Below are 13,853 nucleotides of genomic sequence, written 5' to 3'. Positions count from 1 at the left end.
TGAGGGGGAGCAGGTCTGGGGAAGCAGCTGGGGGGTCCCGTCTGGAGGGGAGTGGGTGTGGAGAGAGCGGGTCTGGGGAAGCACCAGGGGGATGGAGTTGGGGGGAGCAGGGGGCTGACGGCCCGGCCGTGGTGTGGGGCAGGTGGCAGGCCTGGGCAACTACGGGCTGCGAGGGACGCGGCACAGCGTGGGCATGGCCGTGCTGGACCRGCTCGCCGGGCGGCTGGCGGTGGCCGACCAGTGGCGAGCGGACGGGCAGTGTTGCGCTGACGTGGCCGTGGCCACGGCGCACGGCRTGGAGCTGGTGCTGCTCAAGCCACGGAGGCTGATGAACCTCAACGGGCTCAGCGTCGCCTGTGCCGGTGAGCAGCTCAGCATCGCCCCTCAGGGCCAGCCCAGTGGGGCTCGCAGATCCCTGGGATGCTCTGGGGCTTCTGCTATCTCAGCCCAGGGCCACGCTTTCTGCCCTGGGTCTGCTGTGCCCCTCAGACCCCCCCCCTGCAGAGGTTTTCTCTCTACACCCATCTCCCCCTCAGCTCATAGAAGGACACAGTCCTGAGCTAGCTGCTAGATGGCCCGGCAGTGTGAGGGAACTGGCTGGTTGCAGAGGAACCCAGGCTTCTCCACATACCACCACACCACCAGCTGCCATGCCAGCCCTGCTGTGTCCACCTGCCCTGCAGTCCATGGTCCCTTCAGCCCCACTTCATGGTCCCAGGGCACAGTGAACCAGTCCTCCCTCGCTTCCTGGACATATTTGTTTGTTTGTTTTTTCTAAAGCCAAGATGTACAACCTGAGCCCAAAAGACATTTACCTGGTTCACGACGACCTGGACAAGGCCCTGGGGAAGGTGGCAATCAAGCTGGGAGGCAGCGCAAGGTATGGGAGAGAGGAAGGGTAGAACAGCAACATCCCAGCAGCTCTCTAAGCCACTCTTATGGCCCATGGCCCAGGCTTTACCTGTGCAACCTGATTTGGGGCCTTGCCGTGCTCCTGTAGGCACCAGGGCAGTTCCTGGCCACATACCGACAGTGCTTGCAGCCCCAGCGCCAAGCCCTGGGTCTGATCCCAGCTACAGAGGCAACAGCTGGCTGTTTGGGCAGCCTCTCAATTCCCGTCCTGGCAGAGAAAAGGCAGGAAGCGTCCTGGAGGTGGCCCAGGAGGTGGATCCAGCCCATCAGCCGCACCACATGGACTTCATGTAGTACACCAGGGCCTGATGCCTCCACTCTGCCAGCCCCAGCTCAGCTCCTGAATCAGCCCCAAGACATTTAACTTAGGAACTCTTCCACTGTGGGAGAGACAAGTGGGGCAGTGATAGTGCTGGAAACTGCTTCCATCCTGGTTGCAGCTGGGTTGCTCAAACTCAGCAGCTGCTGCCCAGAAGGGTGCTGTGCCATGGTGCTCAGTTGCATGTGCACCAGCTGCAGCAAGAGCCAAGACGCCCAGTACGTGCTGTCCCAACCCTGCTTCTCTTCATTCCCCCCACAGCCAGCCGCTCTCAGCCCCAGGGTGCTCGGATGTGCCTGCAGAGGCGCAGGAGCTGCATGGCTGGCACAGACCAYGTCTCCAGGTCCCTGCAGTGCGGGATCCTGAGCACCATCCCATGGAGGGGAGGGGGGTCTCTCACAGACTAACGGTGGGTTTTCTTCTCTCCCTAGGGGACACAACGGGGTTCGATCCTGCATCAGCGCTCTGCRCTCCRACGTGAGTGGGCTCTTGGGGCAGGGGATCTGTCCTGCCCCTGCCMGCCTTGGTGCTGGCTTGCCATGCYCCCGCCCCAGTGCCCCCACTCCCTTGGACAAGCCCCATCCCCCTTCCCACCAGCCCTTTGCTCGTTCCCCCCCTTCCCTCCGCCTGTGCTTCCCAGAGGGCCTGATGTTGGCTTGGCCCCCGCTGAGGACATGGAAACAATTAGCTCCAGTGGATCYGCCTGGCCTAGCAGGAGCCTGGGGCCCAGCAGAGCCCGACAAAAGCCTCTTCCCAAAGTCCTGYTTTTTGGAACAGGGCCTGAAACCAGCCCAGGGGAAAGTGGGGAGGCCCGTTTCCCTCACTGTCACCCAGGCCATCTCCCCTGTGCAGCACTGTCCCTCATCCTCTCAAGCTGCTCAGAGCTAGCTCCACGGCCTCTGGGTTCCTATCCCGACTTGTGTGCCAAGGCCTGCAAGCTTCTGCCGTACTGCTGTGCTGGGGGCAGCTCCCTTCTCAGCCTGGCCCCTTGAGCTGCCTGCTGGTGGGGGCCATCTGCCAGCAGCTCCACCAGATGTTCCTTCTTCCTCAACAGGAGATGACACGGCTCAGGGTTGGCATCGGGCGGCCAGAGGGCGGAACGACAGTGACCTGCTACGTCCTGGGCCCATTCAACAGCAGGGAGCAGGAGATGCTGCAGCACGTTCTGAGCCAGGCAGCCACTTGCCTGCTGGAGCACATCCTGCAGAGGAGCGCATCCAGGGGAGAGCCAGGGGACAGGGGGTGACACTAATCCTTGAGGACCTGCGTGGCTGATGGATAGGGTGCTCTGGGCTTTCCTGAGTGACCATGATGCCAAGCAGAGTGGGATTTGCCAGGCRTCCTGGCAGGACACTAGGACAGTCTCAGTCCAGCCCCAATCTATTCACTTGTACGGATGGATCCAGACGGCTCCTGTCTTGCACAGACCTCTGCAATGGCTTTAAAAGGCAGTTTTGCACAGACATGAAATAAACCCCCAGCCCCAGTTCTGCCCTGCTCCTTCATCTACAGGGCAAGGTCCCGTTGTTGTCTCCCCTGCGCTGCCAGCTGAACTCCGGCTATCACTGGTTGCTGAGCTGGTCCAGGCTGGAGCTCTGGGCGTCTTCCTGTCCATCTCGCAGACTAAAGTCATCATTGGCTGTAGGCACAGTTCAAATGCGGCAGAGAGGGGACATGTTTGCACTCTCTAAGGCTCAAGTCCGTGTTTCTGTCCCTCTTCTCCCAGCCCAGGCTGGAGGAAAACTTCCAGAGGGGAAGGGATGGGCAATGGGAGGCAGACAGCCCCTCCTAAGGGTTCCCCCAGCTCTACCTGGTATGTCACCTTCAGGCTGCGGCAGGGGCATGGGCGGTTCCAGAAGGGGTAGCCTGTGAAGGTGGCTGGAGCCTCTCAGTATAGGCATGAGGTGGGACACAAGTAGCTGCATCCTGAAGGGCGTCTTGTTAGACATCCCAGGGAATACTCTTGGGGGCAAAASTGGACGCAGCTGGCTGGAGCTGCAGGGCCAGAGGGGAGAGCAGGCACTCAGGGAAGGGAGGGGATGGAGGTAGTGTGGCCCCCGTGTGCAGGCTTTGAGCCCTGCAGAGGGGGCCTGAGCAGGGTCCTGCTCAAAGTGCCAGCAGGATGCGTGCACGCAGGAGAGGGGGCAGCGTACCTCCTTTTAGGTGCGTTTAGCTCACAGGTCTTGCTTTCCTTCAAAGCCAGCAGCAGCCCTGCAGCTGGGGACTCTGACAGCTCCTGCATCATCAGCCTGTTCCGCAGTTTGGCCCAGTGCTGGGATTTTCCCATCTTCTCCGACGGCCTCTGCACAGGGACAAGTGCTTGCTGCAATAACCCTTGGGCTCCAACYCAGCAGGCAAAGTCACTGGTTCCAGTGGGATCCTGGGAGCTATTTCCTTGTGCTGGGGCTCAGCCCCAGGGGCTGCAGCCTCTCACCTCCCTGAGGTCCCTGCTGCTGCCTCTGCCCTTGCTCAGAATGCTCTCCCTGCTCCACACGCGCCCCAACTCCCTTGAGGCCCTGCGCTGGTGCTGCTCTTCAGGCATCATCTTCCCCACCGTTGCTCGTGAGTCCTCCTCGCAGCTGCAGGAGCAGAAAGGACAGGGATGTGCATGGCCTCAAGTAAGGGAGCCACCAGCGCCCCACATCACACCTAGCTTTGCGGTGGGCAACACCATGGAGCTGCTGAGCCCRGCCAGGCTGGGAGCCAGTGTTGGTGCCCCCTGCGTGCCCAGGTCTGCCTTTCCTTCCTTCCTCTGCTCCAGCTTTTTGGAGCTATTTCTCCCTCAGGAAAATGCTGACCGCAAGGGCTTTAGCAAAGGTGCGTGGGGGGGTGAAGGGGATCCCCTTTTGAGTGTTGTGTCCCTCTTTTCATCCTCGTGGTGATTCTCCTGTTCTGACTTCTGTAGGCTCCAAAATCATTTTGGCTTCATTGAAAAACAGTGGAAATTRAGAACCGCCTGGAATTTTATACCTCACCAACACGAGATCTGCTCTCACTGAGCCGAAGCAATTGGCTGAGAAGTTTGGGGGCTGTCCTCACAGTTTTTAAGTTAGTTTTTATTTTCTCTCTCTCTCTCTAAAACTGGAGTTTTCAACAGTTGGGGAAATTCTGGCTCCTCCTGGCAAGATCTGTTGTAGRTCTCATGCCAGACAAGACAGCCCAAGGAACAGTTTCTCCCCCCACACACACACCAGTGCTGCTTCCCAAAGGCCCTGGGCTGTTTGTCAGGTCCTGTCTGGGCTACTTAGCCTGCAAGGTCTGCTGGGTCCGGTGTGCGGAGCGAGCAGTCTCTCGCCCACCTCCTAGCAGGCACTGGAATGGACTGGGGAGCCTTGCCGGGTCACACGTACCGCAGTGCCGCAGCTGCTTCCTTCAGCTGCTCCAGCTGGCTCTGGACCTTCTTCCACTCCGTCTCGTCCCCCAGCCCCTGCAGCATCTCACATAACRCGGTTAGCATCGAGATCACCTGCAAGCAGGAGACAGGCAAAGAGGCAGAGGATGGATGTCCCCAACCTCCTATCACCTCTCCACCCTGCCAAGCCACCCTAGCCTGCACTCGCTTGCCCTTCCATACACACTGTCTCCCCACAGCAAAGCTGCTCCAGTACTCAGAGCGCCCCGATACTGGCTCCCTGGGGAGAGGGGGATGGATGCTGCACATGGTTATGTCAGCCCCTTTGCTCCCCAGCGACCCCTCCCTGGGACATAGGCTGGGACCTTGCGGTTGCAGACCATGCGCTTGGCCATTTCCTTCTCCCTGTCCTCCAGAAGATCCACTTGGATCTTCAGGTCACTCATGACCGCCTGGAGCTGTTCGTTATCCTTCAGAAGATCCCTGTTGTAGTTGTTCAGCCGGCCCAGCTGGGCCCTGAGGGCCACATTCTCCTGGATGACCTGCTGAGTGGTCTCATTCATCCTCCTGTGCGTCTCAGTTGCCAAAGCTTCCACTCGCTGCTCCATCTCCTTCATCAGGCTGTGAAGAAAAGAGGGCACGTCCCCCCAAACCATGAGTGAAGAGAGCAGCCCACCTTCACAGTGCTAAGGCTGCAGCTCCTCCCAGGTGTACCCACCATCCTGCCAGGACAGGGGCTCACTCCATCCCTCAGGGCACTTTCCTGAGCACCTCCATGTCACCCCCTCTTCCAGCCCTGATTCTCCTGATGGCCTGGGAAAGCACTTTCCCACAGCCCCGGCTGCAGGGAAACTGAGGCATAGCACAGTGACAGGAACAGGCAGGAGCAGAGCTTGGGGAAGCCTCCCATCCCCAGACAAACCTCTCCTTGTCCAGCATTGCTTTCTGCTCCAGGCTCTTGACTATGACCTCGTGCTTCTCCTCTTCCTTTTTCAGTTGCTCTTCCAGGGATGTGATTTTGGCCTTGAGCTGTCTGTTTTGTAACCTGAGCTCTTCCACCTGCTCACCTGCCAAAGAGGTCCGGAGAGGTCCCTCCGGCCAAGCCTGCTGCAGGGTGCCAACAGCCACAGCAGCAACAGCGCTCGCAGCGAGCTGGGAAGCTGCACCCACCCTGGGGATCATGGCAACCGAGCTGCCCTCAGCACCCACCCGGCTGCTAGTCTGATGCCGAAAGGAGCACCCAGGTGCCAGGCAGGGGTGGAGAGATGGGGTGGAGAGATGGGGTGGCACTAGGGGCCTGGCAAGGACTCGGATCTCCCCCAGCTCCCCGGGGAAGGGCTTGGTTGCAGCATTTCTAAGGAAACTACTCCTCCACTCCAGGCAGCCCTTGGTTTTCAGCCAGACGTTGCCCTGCGGAGCATTTGCTTGCTCCGGGGAGCTGAGGTTTAGCACCACGCAAGTGCAGGCTCTTGAAAAGCAAACACCTCCCTCCGAACCTGGCCAGGCCGGTTGGTGCCCAGCAGGTCTCAGCTGCACGTGCTGGTGCTCGAGCTGGTGTCAGGCTTTGGGTCGGGGAGGCTCAGCCTCCCCCAGGGAGGAGCCCGGGCCACGAAGGAAGGAGCGAAGGGCAGCCCTGACGCGGCACGTTACTTAGCAGCGACTTCTCGGCCGTGAGCTTCTCTTGGAGCTCCTGGGTGACGCGGTACGCCTCAGCGAGCTGCGCCTCCAAGGCCTCCCGGTCGGGCTCGCCGGGCTCATCCGGCAGCGGCTCGCGGTCGCAGAGGGCGGCGATGCTGTCCTCCCGCCGGCACAGGGCCGCCAGCAGCGCCGCCTCCGCCTCCCGCTGCTGCTCCAGCACCTGCTCCAGCTTCTCCAGCGGCACGGCCTGGCCGCTCGCCATCGCCGGGGTCCCCATCAAGAGGCGCCGCGCGCCGGCCCCGTCCTGCCCGGCCGAGCGGGCAGCTCCCGGGCCGCGGGAGAGGTGGGCCCGGCCCCCGTGAAGGACGTCCCCGCCGAGCCCCGCGGCCCCACCAGCCCCGCTCCCCTCGGGCCGGGGCGACGGGGACGGCCACCGCGGTGACAAGGATGGCCACCGCGGCGACGGGGATGGCCACCGCGGCGACGGCCCCAGCACTCCAGCCCCGGCAACATGAGCCCCCGGCGGCAGCTCGCCGCAGCCGGACCTCCACCACCCCCTTGCTTACGGGGGGGGGGTTTCCCCACCCATGCAGCCCCTGCGCTCTGGGACCAGCTCGCCCAGTTTAAAGCCCTGGCCACACCAGCGCACGCTGCACCACCACGGCGTCCCGCTCTAGCCCCTGGTGCCCGCATGGCCAGCCTCTGCCCCCGGCCCCGGGAAGGCCGAGGGAGGCCGGGGCAGGTGGTGCCGCCGCAGCCCCCTCCTCCTTCTCCCACCCGTTTCCTCCCTCCCTTCGCCCTTGACAGGTTTTGCTCCCCAGCGGATGATCCCCCACTGAGGGACCGCCAAGCCCTTGCCAAGGGACACGCCAGCGGACACCACAGGGGGCAAAGCTGCTCAGCCAGGCAACCCCCCCCCCGGGCACGGCACAGCACGGCAGCTCAAAAAAAAAAAAAAAGTCTGGTTTAATCCTCCCTGGGCTTCAGCCCCAATGTGACGCTGGCAAGGGCCAAGCCTGGACGGTGGCAAGGGGCAAAGCCTGCCACCTCGTGAGTGATCTGCAGATCCACGTGCAATGTCCAAGGAGCAACGAAAGAAACGGTAAGATTCAGCCCATGCCCCCGGCTCAACCAGCAGCCAGAAAAACAACCCCCAGAGTCCAGACGGGCAGGAGATGGTGGAGTTTTGCATTGCTCCGGACAGTCCTGCCCTCCCAGGGAGATGTGTCCCCAGGAGGGATGCAGCATTGTGGTCCACAAGTCCCTCCACCAAGCACAGGAAGAGCTCTGAGGTCTCACTCAGAGCCAGTGGGACAAACCCTGTGTTGGGGCCTGCCCCGTGCAGAGTCTGCAGGACCCTGCGGGGTCCAGCCAGGGCGGCGGCGTCTCTCACCCACGAACCAGCAGGATCAACCGCGGGGCTGTGGCCTGTGACCTTCCCACCTTGGTCACAGCGTCGCATCCCTAGGAAGAACAGAAAAGCACCGCGTTAGTGTTTAAGGCCAGGCTGGTCGCAGAGGGACAACCCACCCCTGCCACCCCCACCAGCCCAGCTTTCGATCCTGGAGGCACCGCGGCGCCCGGGGCCAGCAACCCACCGCGGGCGCTCGCCTGCAGAGCCCGTCGCGCTGGGGCTGGAAGCTCTTCCCACCTTCCCACTCGCTTTGACTCTTCGCCAGCCAGCCAAGGTCACTTCGCACGGCCGGCGTGAAAAACCAAACTCCCCGGCCACCGCAGCACGCGCCGCCCCGGCTCTGCCTCCGCGCGGCTCCCCGCAGCCCCAGCCCCGGGAAGGAGCCGCCGGGCAGCTCCCAGCAGGGCAGCGGCGAAACGGGGCCCTGCTGGCTTGCGAGCTCCCGCGCCGCCCGGCTGCCCCGGCCCTCGGACGCGTCCGCGCYGGGACTAAAGGCCAAGGGCGGGTTGCTTTGCAGCCTCCCCTGGTCTGGCTGCTCCCGGGGCGGCTCTCGCTGCCAGCACTAGCAACCTCAGACAGCAGGACCGTGTCAGGGAAAGTCTGACCCAGCGTTAACCGTGCCGGCGCCGCCTTCGTGCGCGGCGAACCCGGGACGCCCGGCTCCCCGCATGGACCACCCTGGGAAATGCGGCCCCCGGCGCAGGGGCACCCGTTTTAACGCGTGCGGGAGAGCAAACGAAGACAAGGACCTTTGGGGTGAAACGTGCCCCTACAAGAGGCCCCAGCACCCTTCAAGCTAATATGACTTTTGCACAAGGTGAAGGAGTTTTTTCCCTTCCTTGCTTGACTGAGAGAGGCAGCACGGAGACGGGGCCAGCGGGAATACGGCCTCTTGGTCCCCTCTAGCCCCACTCAGGGCACTCGGGACCGCACCAGGGACTGCACAGCCAYGAGCTGTGCCTTGGCCCTCTCCTGCCTCAGTTTGCCTGCCTGGAAGAGAAGGTGCCTTGTCTCCGCTCCCTGGTGCTCCAAGACTGGCAGGGAGAAGGGGTAGAGACAGGCAGCGAAAAGAAACCGGGAGGCTGAGACGCATCCCAACACAGCGCTCGGAGGGAGACGCTTTCCGGCCGCTCCGTCCCCCGGCGGCGAGGAGGAGGGGATCGGAGAGGCGCCCCGCGGCTGCTCCCGCAGGCCTCGCTCACCGTCAGAGCTCGTCGCGGGCGGCCGAGCGGAGCGAGTGGCCYGCGCCGCCCCGCGAGTCCTTCAGGGTCTTCCGCGAGCCGTTCCAGCCCGTCTCCTTGGAGTCGTCGTCCCAGATGGTGGAGGTCTCCGTGTCGCTCAGCCAGTTGCTGTCCCCGGCGTAGTGGGTGGGATACACCAGGAGGGGGTGAGCCGAATACACCAGCAGGTCCCGCGGGGCGAAATGCCGCTTGTAGTCCTCGCTGGGGAAGGCAGGGCGGACGCGGGAGAACGCATCCAAACACGGAGCGCGGTGAGGAAGGGGCTGGGAAAGGGGGACCGACCGCCCGGGGCGGGCGACGGCGAGGAAGGCGCCTGCCCCGACGCCCGGAGAAGGGGTCCCGGGAAAAGCAAGGCGCCGGGCCGCGCGGCCTCCCCCCCTCCCCGGAGCCCTCGCCGGCTCTGAGGCAACGTCTCAAACCGCGGCCAAGGCGCCGCGCCGGGGCCAGGCCGGCCGGGGAGCTCCCCCCTCACCCACCCCCGCCACCATCGYCCTCCCCGCGCCCGGCTGGGGAGCAGCGCCCGGCTCGGGCGGAGGGAGCGYGGCGGCGCGGCTTCGGCTCGCGCGCGGGGTGCCCGGCTGCCCCTGGTTCACATCCRTCCGTGTCCCCCCCCCTCAAACCAGCCTCCCTTTCCGGCATGTCCCGGCACCGCCGTGCCACGGGGCTGAGATCCCCGGCCCCATCCGCGCCGCTGGCCCCACCGCCACCTTCCCCGCGCCGGCACGGGGCCATTTTCCAGCGGCCGGCGGCCAAGCGGCACCCGGGGGGGAATGAGCTCATGCAGGCAGATGTTTTTCTTCGGCGTGAGTAACACCAGGGAGGACGGGGCGACGGRGGAGAAGAAACACGTGTTCCTCGGCCACCGCGGCCCCCTCCTCCTCCTCCTCCTCCTTACTTGGGGTGCTTGTCGTACATGATGGGCAGGAACTCGTCCACCGGCAGCATTTTGGAGAGGGGCTCGGCGGCCAGGAGCTTCCGGGCGCCGCGGCGGGAGATGGCGTAGGCCAAGGTCCAGTAGGAGTAGCTGGCCACCACCAGGTTTCGCACGCCCTCCACGGGCGCCTCGTCCTCGGCGTTCACCTGCTTCCGGCCCAGGTAGCTGCGGGCGAGCGGTGAGGGCCGGCGCGGGCGCCCYGCGCCTCGGCCCCCGCGCCGCCCCGGCCCCCCGCACCTACATGAGGTCCCAGTCCCGCTGCGCCCGCTCCAGCTCCTCCATGAGCCGCCGCAGCCGTGCCGGGAAGGAAACCTCGAAGCGCACGTCGTCCTCGAAGACCACCGACCGCTCCAGCCCCCGGGACGCGATCTGCGGGGAGGGCGGCGTGGCGTGAGCCCCCCGGGCCCGGTCCCCCGGCCGGCCCCCCGCCCGGCCCCCTACCTCCTTCCAGACGTTGTAGTGGCTGAGGAAGCAGCCGACCTCGCCCTTGGTGAGCGTGCGGCCGGAGAAGGGGTCGTAGTAGCCCGGCAGCAGGTCTACGCCCAGCACCTTGATGTCGCTGCTGTTGAGGGCGCTGCGAGGCGAGCGGCCGCGTCGGCGAGAGCCTCCTCGGCTGGGCCTGCCCCCCGGCGCGGGGACGCGTCCCGCCACCGCCCCCCGCCCGCGGTCACCTGCCGTCCACGGCGTCCACCACCCGCGGGGCGATCTCCAGCTCCCGCAGCGAGTCCAGCATCCGCCGGCGCCGGTCCGGCCTCCGCACCAGGTTGATGAGGAAAATCTAGGGAGGAAGCGGAGAGTCTCGCCAAGGGAGGGGGGCACGGCACCCCACAGCCGTGGGGAGCCACCCGGCTGCCTCCTTGGTGGGGAGATGCTCTGCGGCAGGACGCCTGATAGGGGAGCAGGAGGAGGGACGGACGGAGGGACCGGAGGGACGCGCGGACGCTGGGGGGTCCCTTGGGCGCTCACCTCATCGAAGCCCATCTTGGTGAGCGGCTTGGGCAGGAGGGAAATGTGCCTGGAGCGCTGCATGGGGGGCCCGTCCACTGCGGGGAGAYGGGACGTGGGGCTGGGGGGGACTCGGCCGCGGCCATGGCCCCACCGCCGGGACCGACCCCGGCTGGCAGCACCCCCGAGCCGACGGAGCCAGGCAGCGCGCGCAGGCAGCAGTGGGGTGAGCCCCAGCTCGGGGCGGGGGGACGTCCCCAGGGGTCCCTTCACCCACGGGCGCTCACCCATGGCTTCCAGCGTGAGATGCACAAAGTTGACGCGCTCGTCCTCCAGCGTCTGGTGGGCCTTCACAGGGACGTTGATGTAGCCGAAGCGCTGCTGGTTGCACACGTGGACCTCCACACCTGCCGGAYGGGGTGGGTGAGCACCCTCGGCCAGCGGCCCCGCCGCCCGCCCTGGCACCACCACGACCCTCCCGTGGGCCACCAGCGCCTCACCGGCGGCCTGGCACGAGTAGGCAAAGACGATGATATCATCGAAGGACCAGGTGTAGTTGGGGTGGGGAGGGTAGAAGGCCAGCCGGGACGTCTCCTCCTTCCGCAGGTCGATCAGGAACGTGGCGTAAACCATGGGGACAGCGAAGCAGCCTACGCGCTGGCGGTTCTTGGTGGGGAAGTAGTCAGCCGTCCGGCGGTAGTACCCCTATGACACACATCGGCGTGATGCCTYGAACATCCCATGGGCTCCTCCATCCCACACTACAGCACACGGCAGCAAGGGGAGCYGCAGAGATGCTGTTCCTGAGGACATGGAGCAGCATGGCACGGGGGAAAACACCAGTGGGGCTCTCTGGGGCATGCAGCAGCCCTGCAGAGCGAGCCAGGCGCCCACAGCATACCTGGGGCGTTATCCCGCACCAGAAGTTGGAGTAGTAGGTCTGGGAGTCCAGCATGGGGGCGACCACCGACTTGTTCTGCGCCATGAGGAACTTGAGGGTCTGGTTGTTGGTCAGGATGCTGTCCGTGTCCACAAACTAGGGGCAAAACACACATCCCGCAGGTCCGGATCTGCCACCCTCAGCCACAACTCCCATCTGCCACCTCCTACACGGTGGCATTTGCCCTAGACACGGGGGGCACAAATGGCTCTAGGGGGACGTCAGAGGCACGGTCCCACTCGCCCCGTTTCCAGTTTCCTCACCAGGATGTAATCAGCCCGCTGCTCCCGGGCGAAGGTCAGAGCCTCCTGCTTGAGCCGCATGAGGTTTTCATAGCGTTTGTCGCTCCAGTGCTTGGGACCGAGTTCGTCAGGGTAGGAGCTGCGCCGGGGAAAGCAGGGGTTAAAACAGCGGCCGCCGGGAACATCTAAACTCGGTGCACACCGCGTGCCGGCCGGCTGAGTCAGCTCAGCCAGGGGCAGCGTCTGATCTGCCTCGCTGCAGGCTCGTTCTGGCAGCGGCCGCGCTCCGGAGAGGAGGGGATGGGTGGGTGCCCTCTCCCGGCCCCCCAGCCCTGGGTCCGTCCCTGCGGGCGACGCGGCTCTGCGGGCAGGGAGAAGGGGGGAAACCCAAGCCCAGGGCAGCTTCGCGGTCGGGTCGGCTTCCCCAGCAAGCGCATTCCAGGCGGAGGGGCTGGGTGGAAACAGGCTCTCGCTGTCTGCAGCTAGGTCYGGGGCCTCCCGCCCCGAGTGAGCCCGGGGCGGACCCATGCCGCCGGCCTGGGCACTCACCCAGCGGCTATGGGGAGCACACGCAGCCCGGGCACTATGCTGTGCTGGAGACAGACCTCTGCCATGCCAAGACACAAATGATTTTCAATGCCACCAGCGAGCTGGCACCCAGAGCCCGTCCTAAACCAGGCCAGAACTGCCCCAGGCTAGAGGAGGGCAATGGAGCATCTTCTGCAAAAAGCTCTGCAGGGATCAAACACCCCCATACAAGGAAACGCAACGGGGAGAGGCTGCAGGAGGAGGAGGTGCAAGGCACCAAGGTCTTGCAGCCTGCGTCTTGCAGCCGGCCGCTGCTCCAGGCCCTTCCCTGGCAGCCGGGCAGGGAGCCGGACAGGGCCCTGCAGCCTCACCTGGGCTCCTCCTCCGCGCGCCACTGCACCGAGTGGTAGTCCTTCCCCACGGCCGTGAGCCATTCCCGCAGCATCGCCGTGGTGTTGTCCGAGTTGTGGTCCGTCACACACCTGGGGAAGAGGCAGAGACRTCAGCTCAGCTCTGGCCCAGCCCTGTATCCTGGCCCCAAACGGCCCCCCTCCATCCCGTGGGATTCAAGGAGGTCCCTGTATCGAAAAGAAGCGGATGGGGCTCAGCACCTCCTTGTCACAAACACGTGTCACGGCCCAGCGAGCAGCAGGGCAAAGAGACYGGGCTCCCCGGTCTAACACCCACTGCACAGGTCGCCTGGTCACTGGGTGCCTCAGTTTCCCTCTGTACAGCAGGGYTTTGCCCACCCCTGCAAAGGCAGCTGAGAGCTAGCTCGGGGGAAGGCAGTGGACAAGGAAACGGGCAGGTTAACCCAGCTCCAGGGGGCAGGATTGGTGCCCATCACAGCCCCCAACTCCAGACGGCACCGGCAGCCCGAAGACGCGGCTCCCCCCRCAAAGGGAGCCGAACAAGCCCCTCTTCCCAGCGCTGTAAACGCTTCTAGAGCCGAGACGCTGACACCAGCAAACGAAGGAAGCGGCATTTGCTTRGAAAATTAACATGTAATTTGAAGTAATCCCGACGGCGCTGGCAGGAGAGGGCACACAGAGGGGTAATTTCTTCCAAATTGCCRCCTTGCCAGCCACAGCTCCGGACAGCGCACGCCGGCCTGCGGCCACCGGCTCTCCTTTCTCCTCGGCCCATCCTTCTCCCAGGCCCAAATTAGYTCATGCCGAGCTTTGCCTTCCCAGTCCCAGCCCCGCCGCCTCCCACCCCGGACCGGCACGGGCTGGGGCAGAGGACGGACACTCCCTCCCCGTCCGTCCGCACACCGCATTGCGCCGACCGGCTCCAGCGCTGTTCGCCCGGGAGCCGCTCGGAGGGGAGGCTCCGACCGAGCTGAGCCCCACGTCGCGCCGGTGGCGGCCCCACAGCCCCCAGCCCCT

General features: G+C 64.8%; 3 protein-coding genes across 3 annotated transcripts; 1 reads left to right on the top strand and 2 right to left on the bottom strand.

Annotated features, from left to right (window-relative positions):
• The first annotated feature begins 115 nt into the window (after window positions 1-115).
• PTRH1 (peptidyl-tRNA hydrolase 1 homolog) lies at window positions 116-2,717 on the top strand. Its single transcript, XM_085320057.1, has 4 exons — window positions 116-362; window positions 781-880; window positions 1,663-1,708; window positions 2,286-2,717. The coding sequence occupies exons 1-4, from the start codon at window positions 194-196 to the stop codon at window positions 2,475-2,477; spliced, it is 507 nt and encodes a 168-aa protein (XP_085176183.1). The 5' UTR covers window positions 116-193; the 3' UTR covers window positions 2,478-2,717.
• Window positions 2,650-6,182, bottom strand: CFAP157 (cilia and flagella associated protein 157). The gene is made up of 7 exons (XM_085320055.1): window positions 5,506-6,182; window positions 4,949-5,204; window positions 4,582-4,697; window positions 3,666-3,810; window positions 3,385-3,533; window positions 3,042-3,226; window positions 2,650-2,870 (listed from the first exon to the last, which is right to left on the bottom strand). Exons 1-7 carry the CDS (start codon window positions 5,763-5,765, stop codon window positions 2,794-2,796), a joined length of 1,188 nt encoding a protein of 395 aa, XP_085176181.1. The 5' UTR covers window positions 5,766-6,182; the 3' UTR covers window positions 2,650-2,793.
• Window positions 6,183-7,167: 985 nt separating this feature from the next.
• On the bottom strand, window positions 7,168-13,792 carry CERCAM (cerebral endothelial cell adhesion molecule). The gene is made up of 12 exons (XM_085320031.1): window positions 12,837-13,792; window positions 11,959-12,076; window positions 11,657-11,791; window positions 11,256-11,460; window positions 11,043-11,162; window positions 10,777-10,853; window positions 10,482-10,588; window positions 10,252-10,384; window positions 10,052-10,179; window positions 9,772-9,975; window positions 8,838-9,077; window positions 7,168-7,685 (listed from the first exon to the last, which is right to left on the bottom strand). Exons 1-11 carry the CDS (start codon window positions 12,908-12,910, stop codon window positions 8,840-8,842), a joined length of 1,539 nt encoding a protein of 512 aa, XP_085176157.1. The 5' UTR covers window positions 12,911-13,792; the 3' UTR covers window positions 7,168-7,685; window positions 8,838-8,839.
• Window positions 13,793-13,853: the final 61 nt, after the last annotated feature.

The sequence above is a fragment of the Rhea americana genome, unplaced genomic scaffold (assembly GCF_003343005.1).
Source record: "Rhea americana isolate MKP2758 unplaced genomic scaffold, rheAme1 scaffold_61, whole genome shotgun sequence".
Taxonomy (NCBI): domain Eukaryota; kingdom Metazoa; phylum Chordata; class Aves; order Rheiformes; family Rheidae; genus Rhea; species Rhea americana.
Note: the sequence above shows the minus strand (reverse complement) of the source record. Positions and strands in the feature narration are given on the sequence as shown.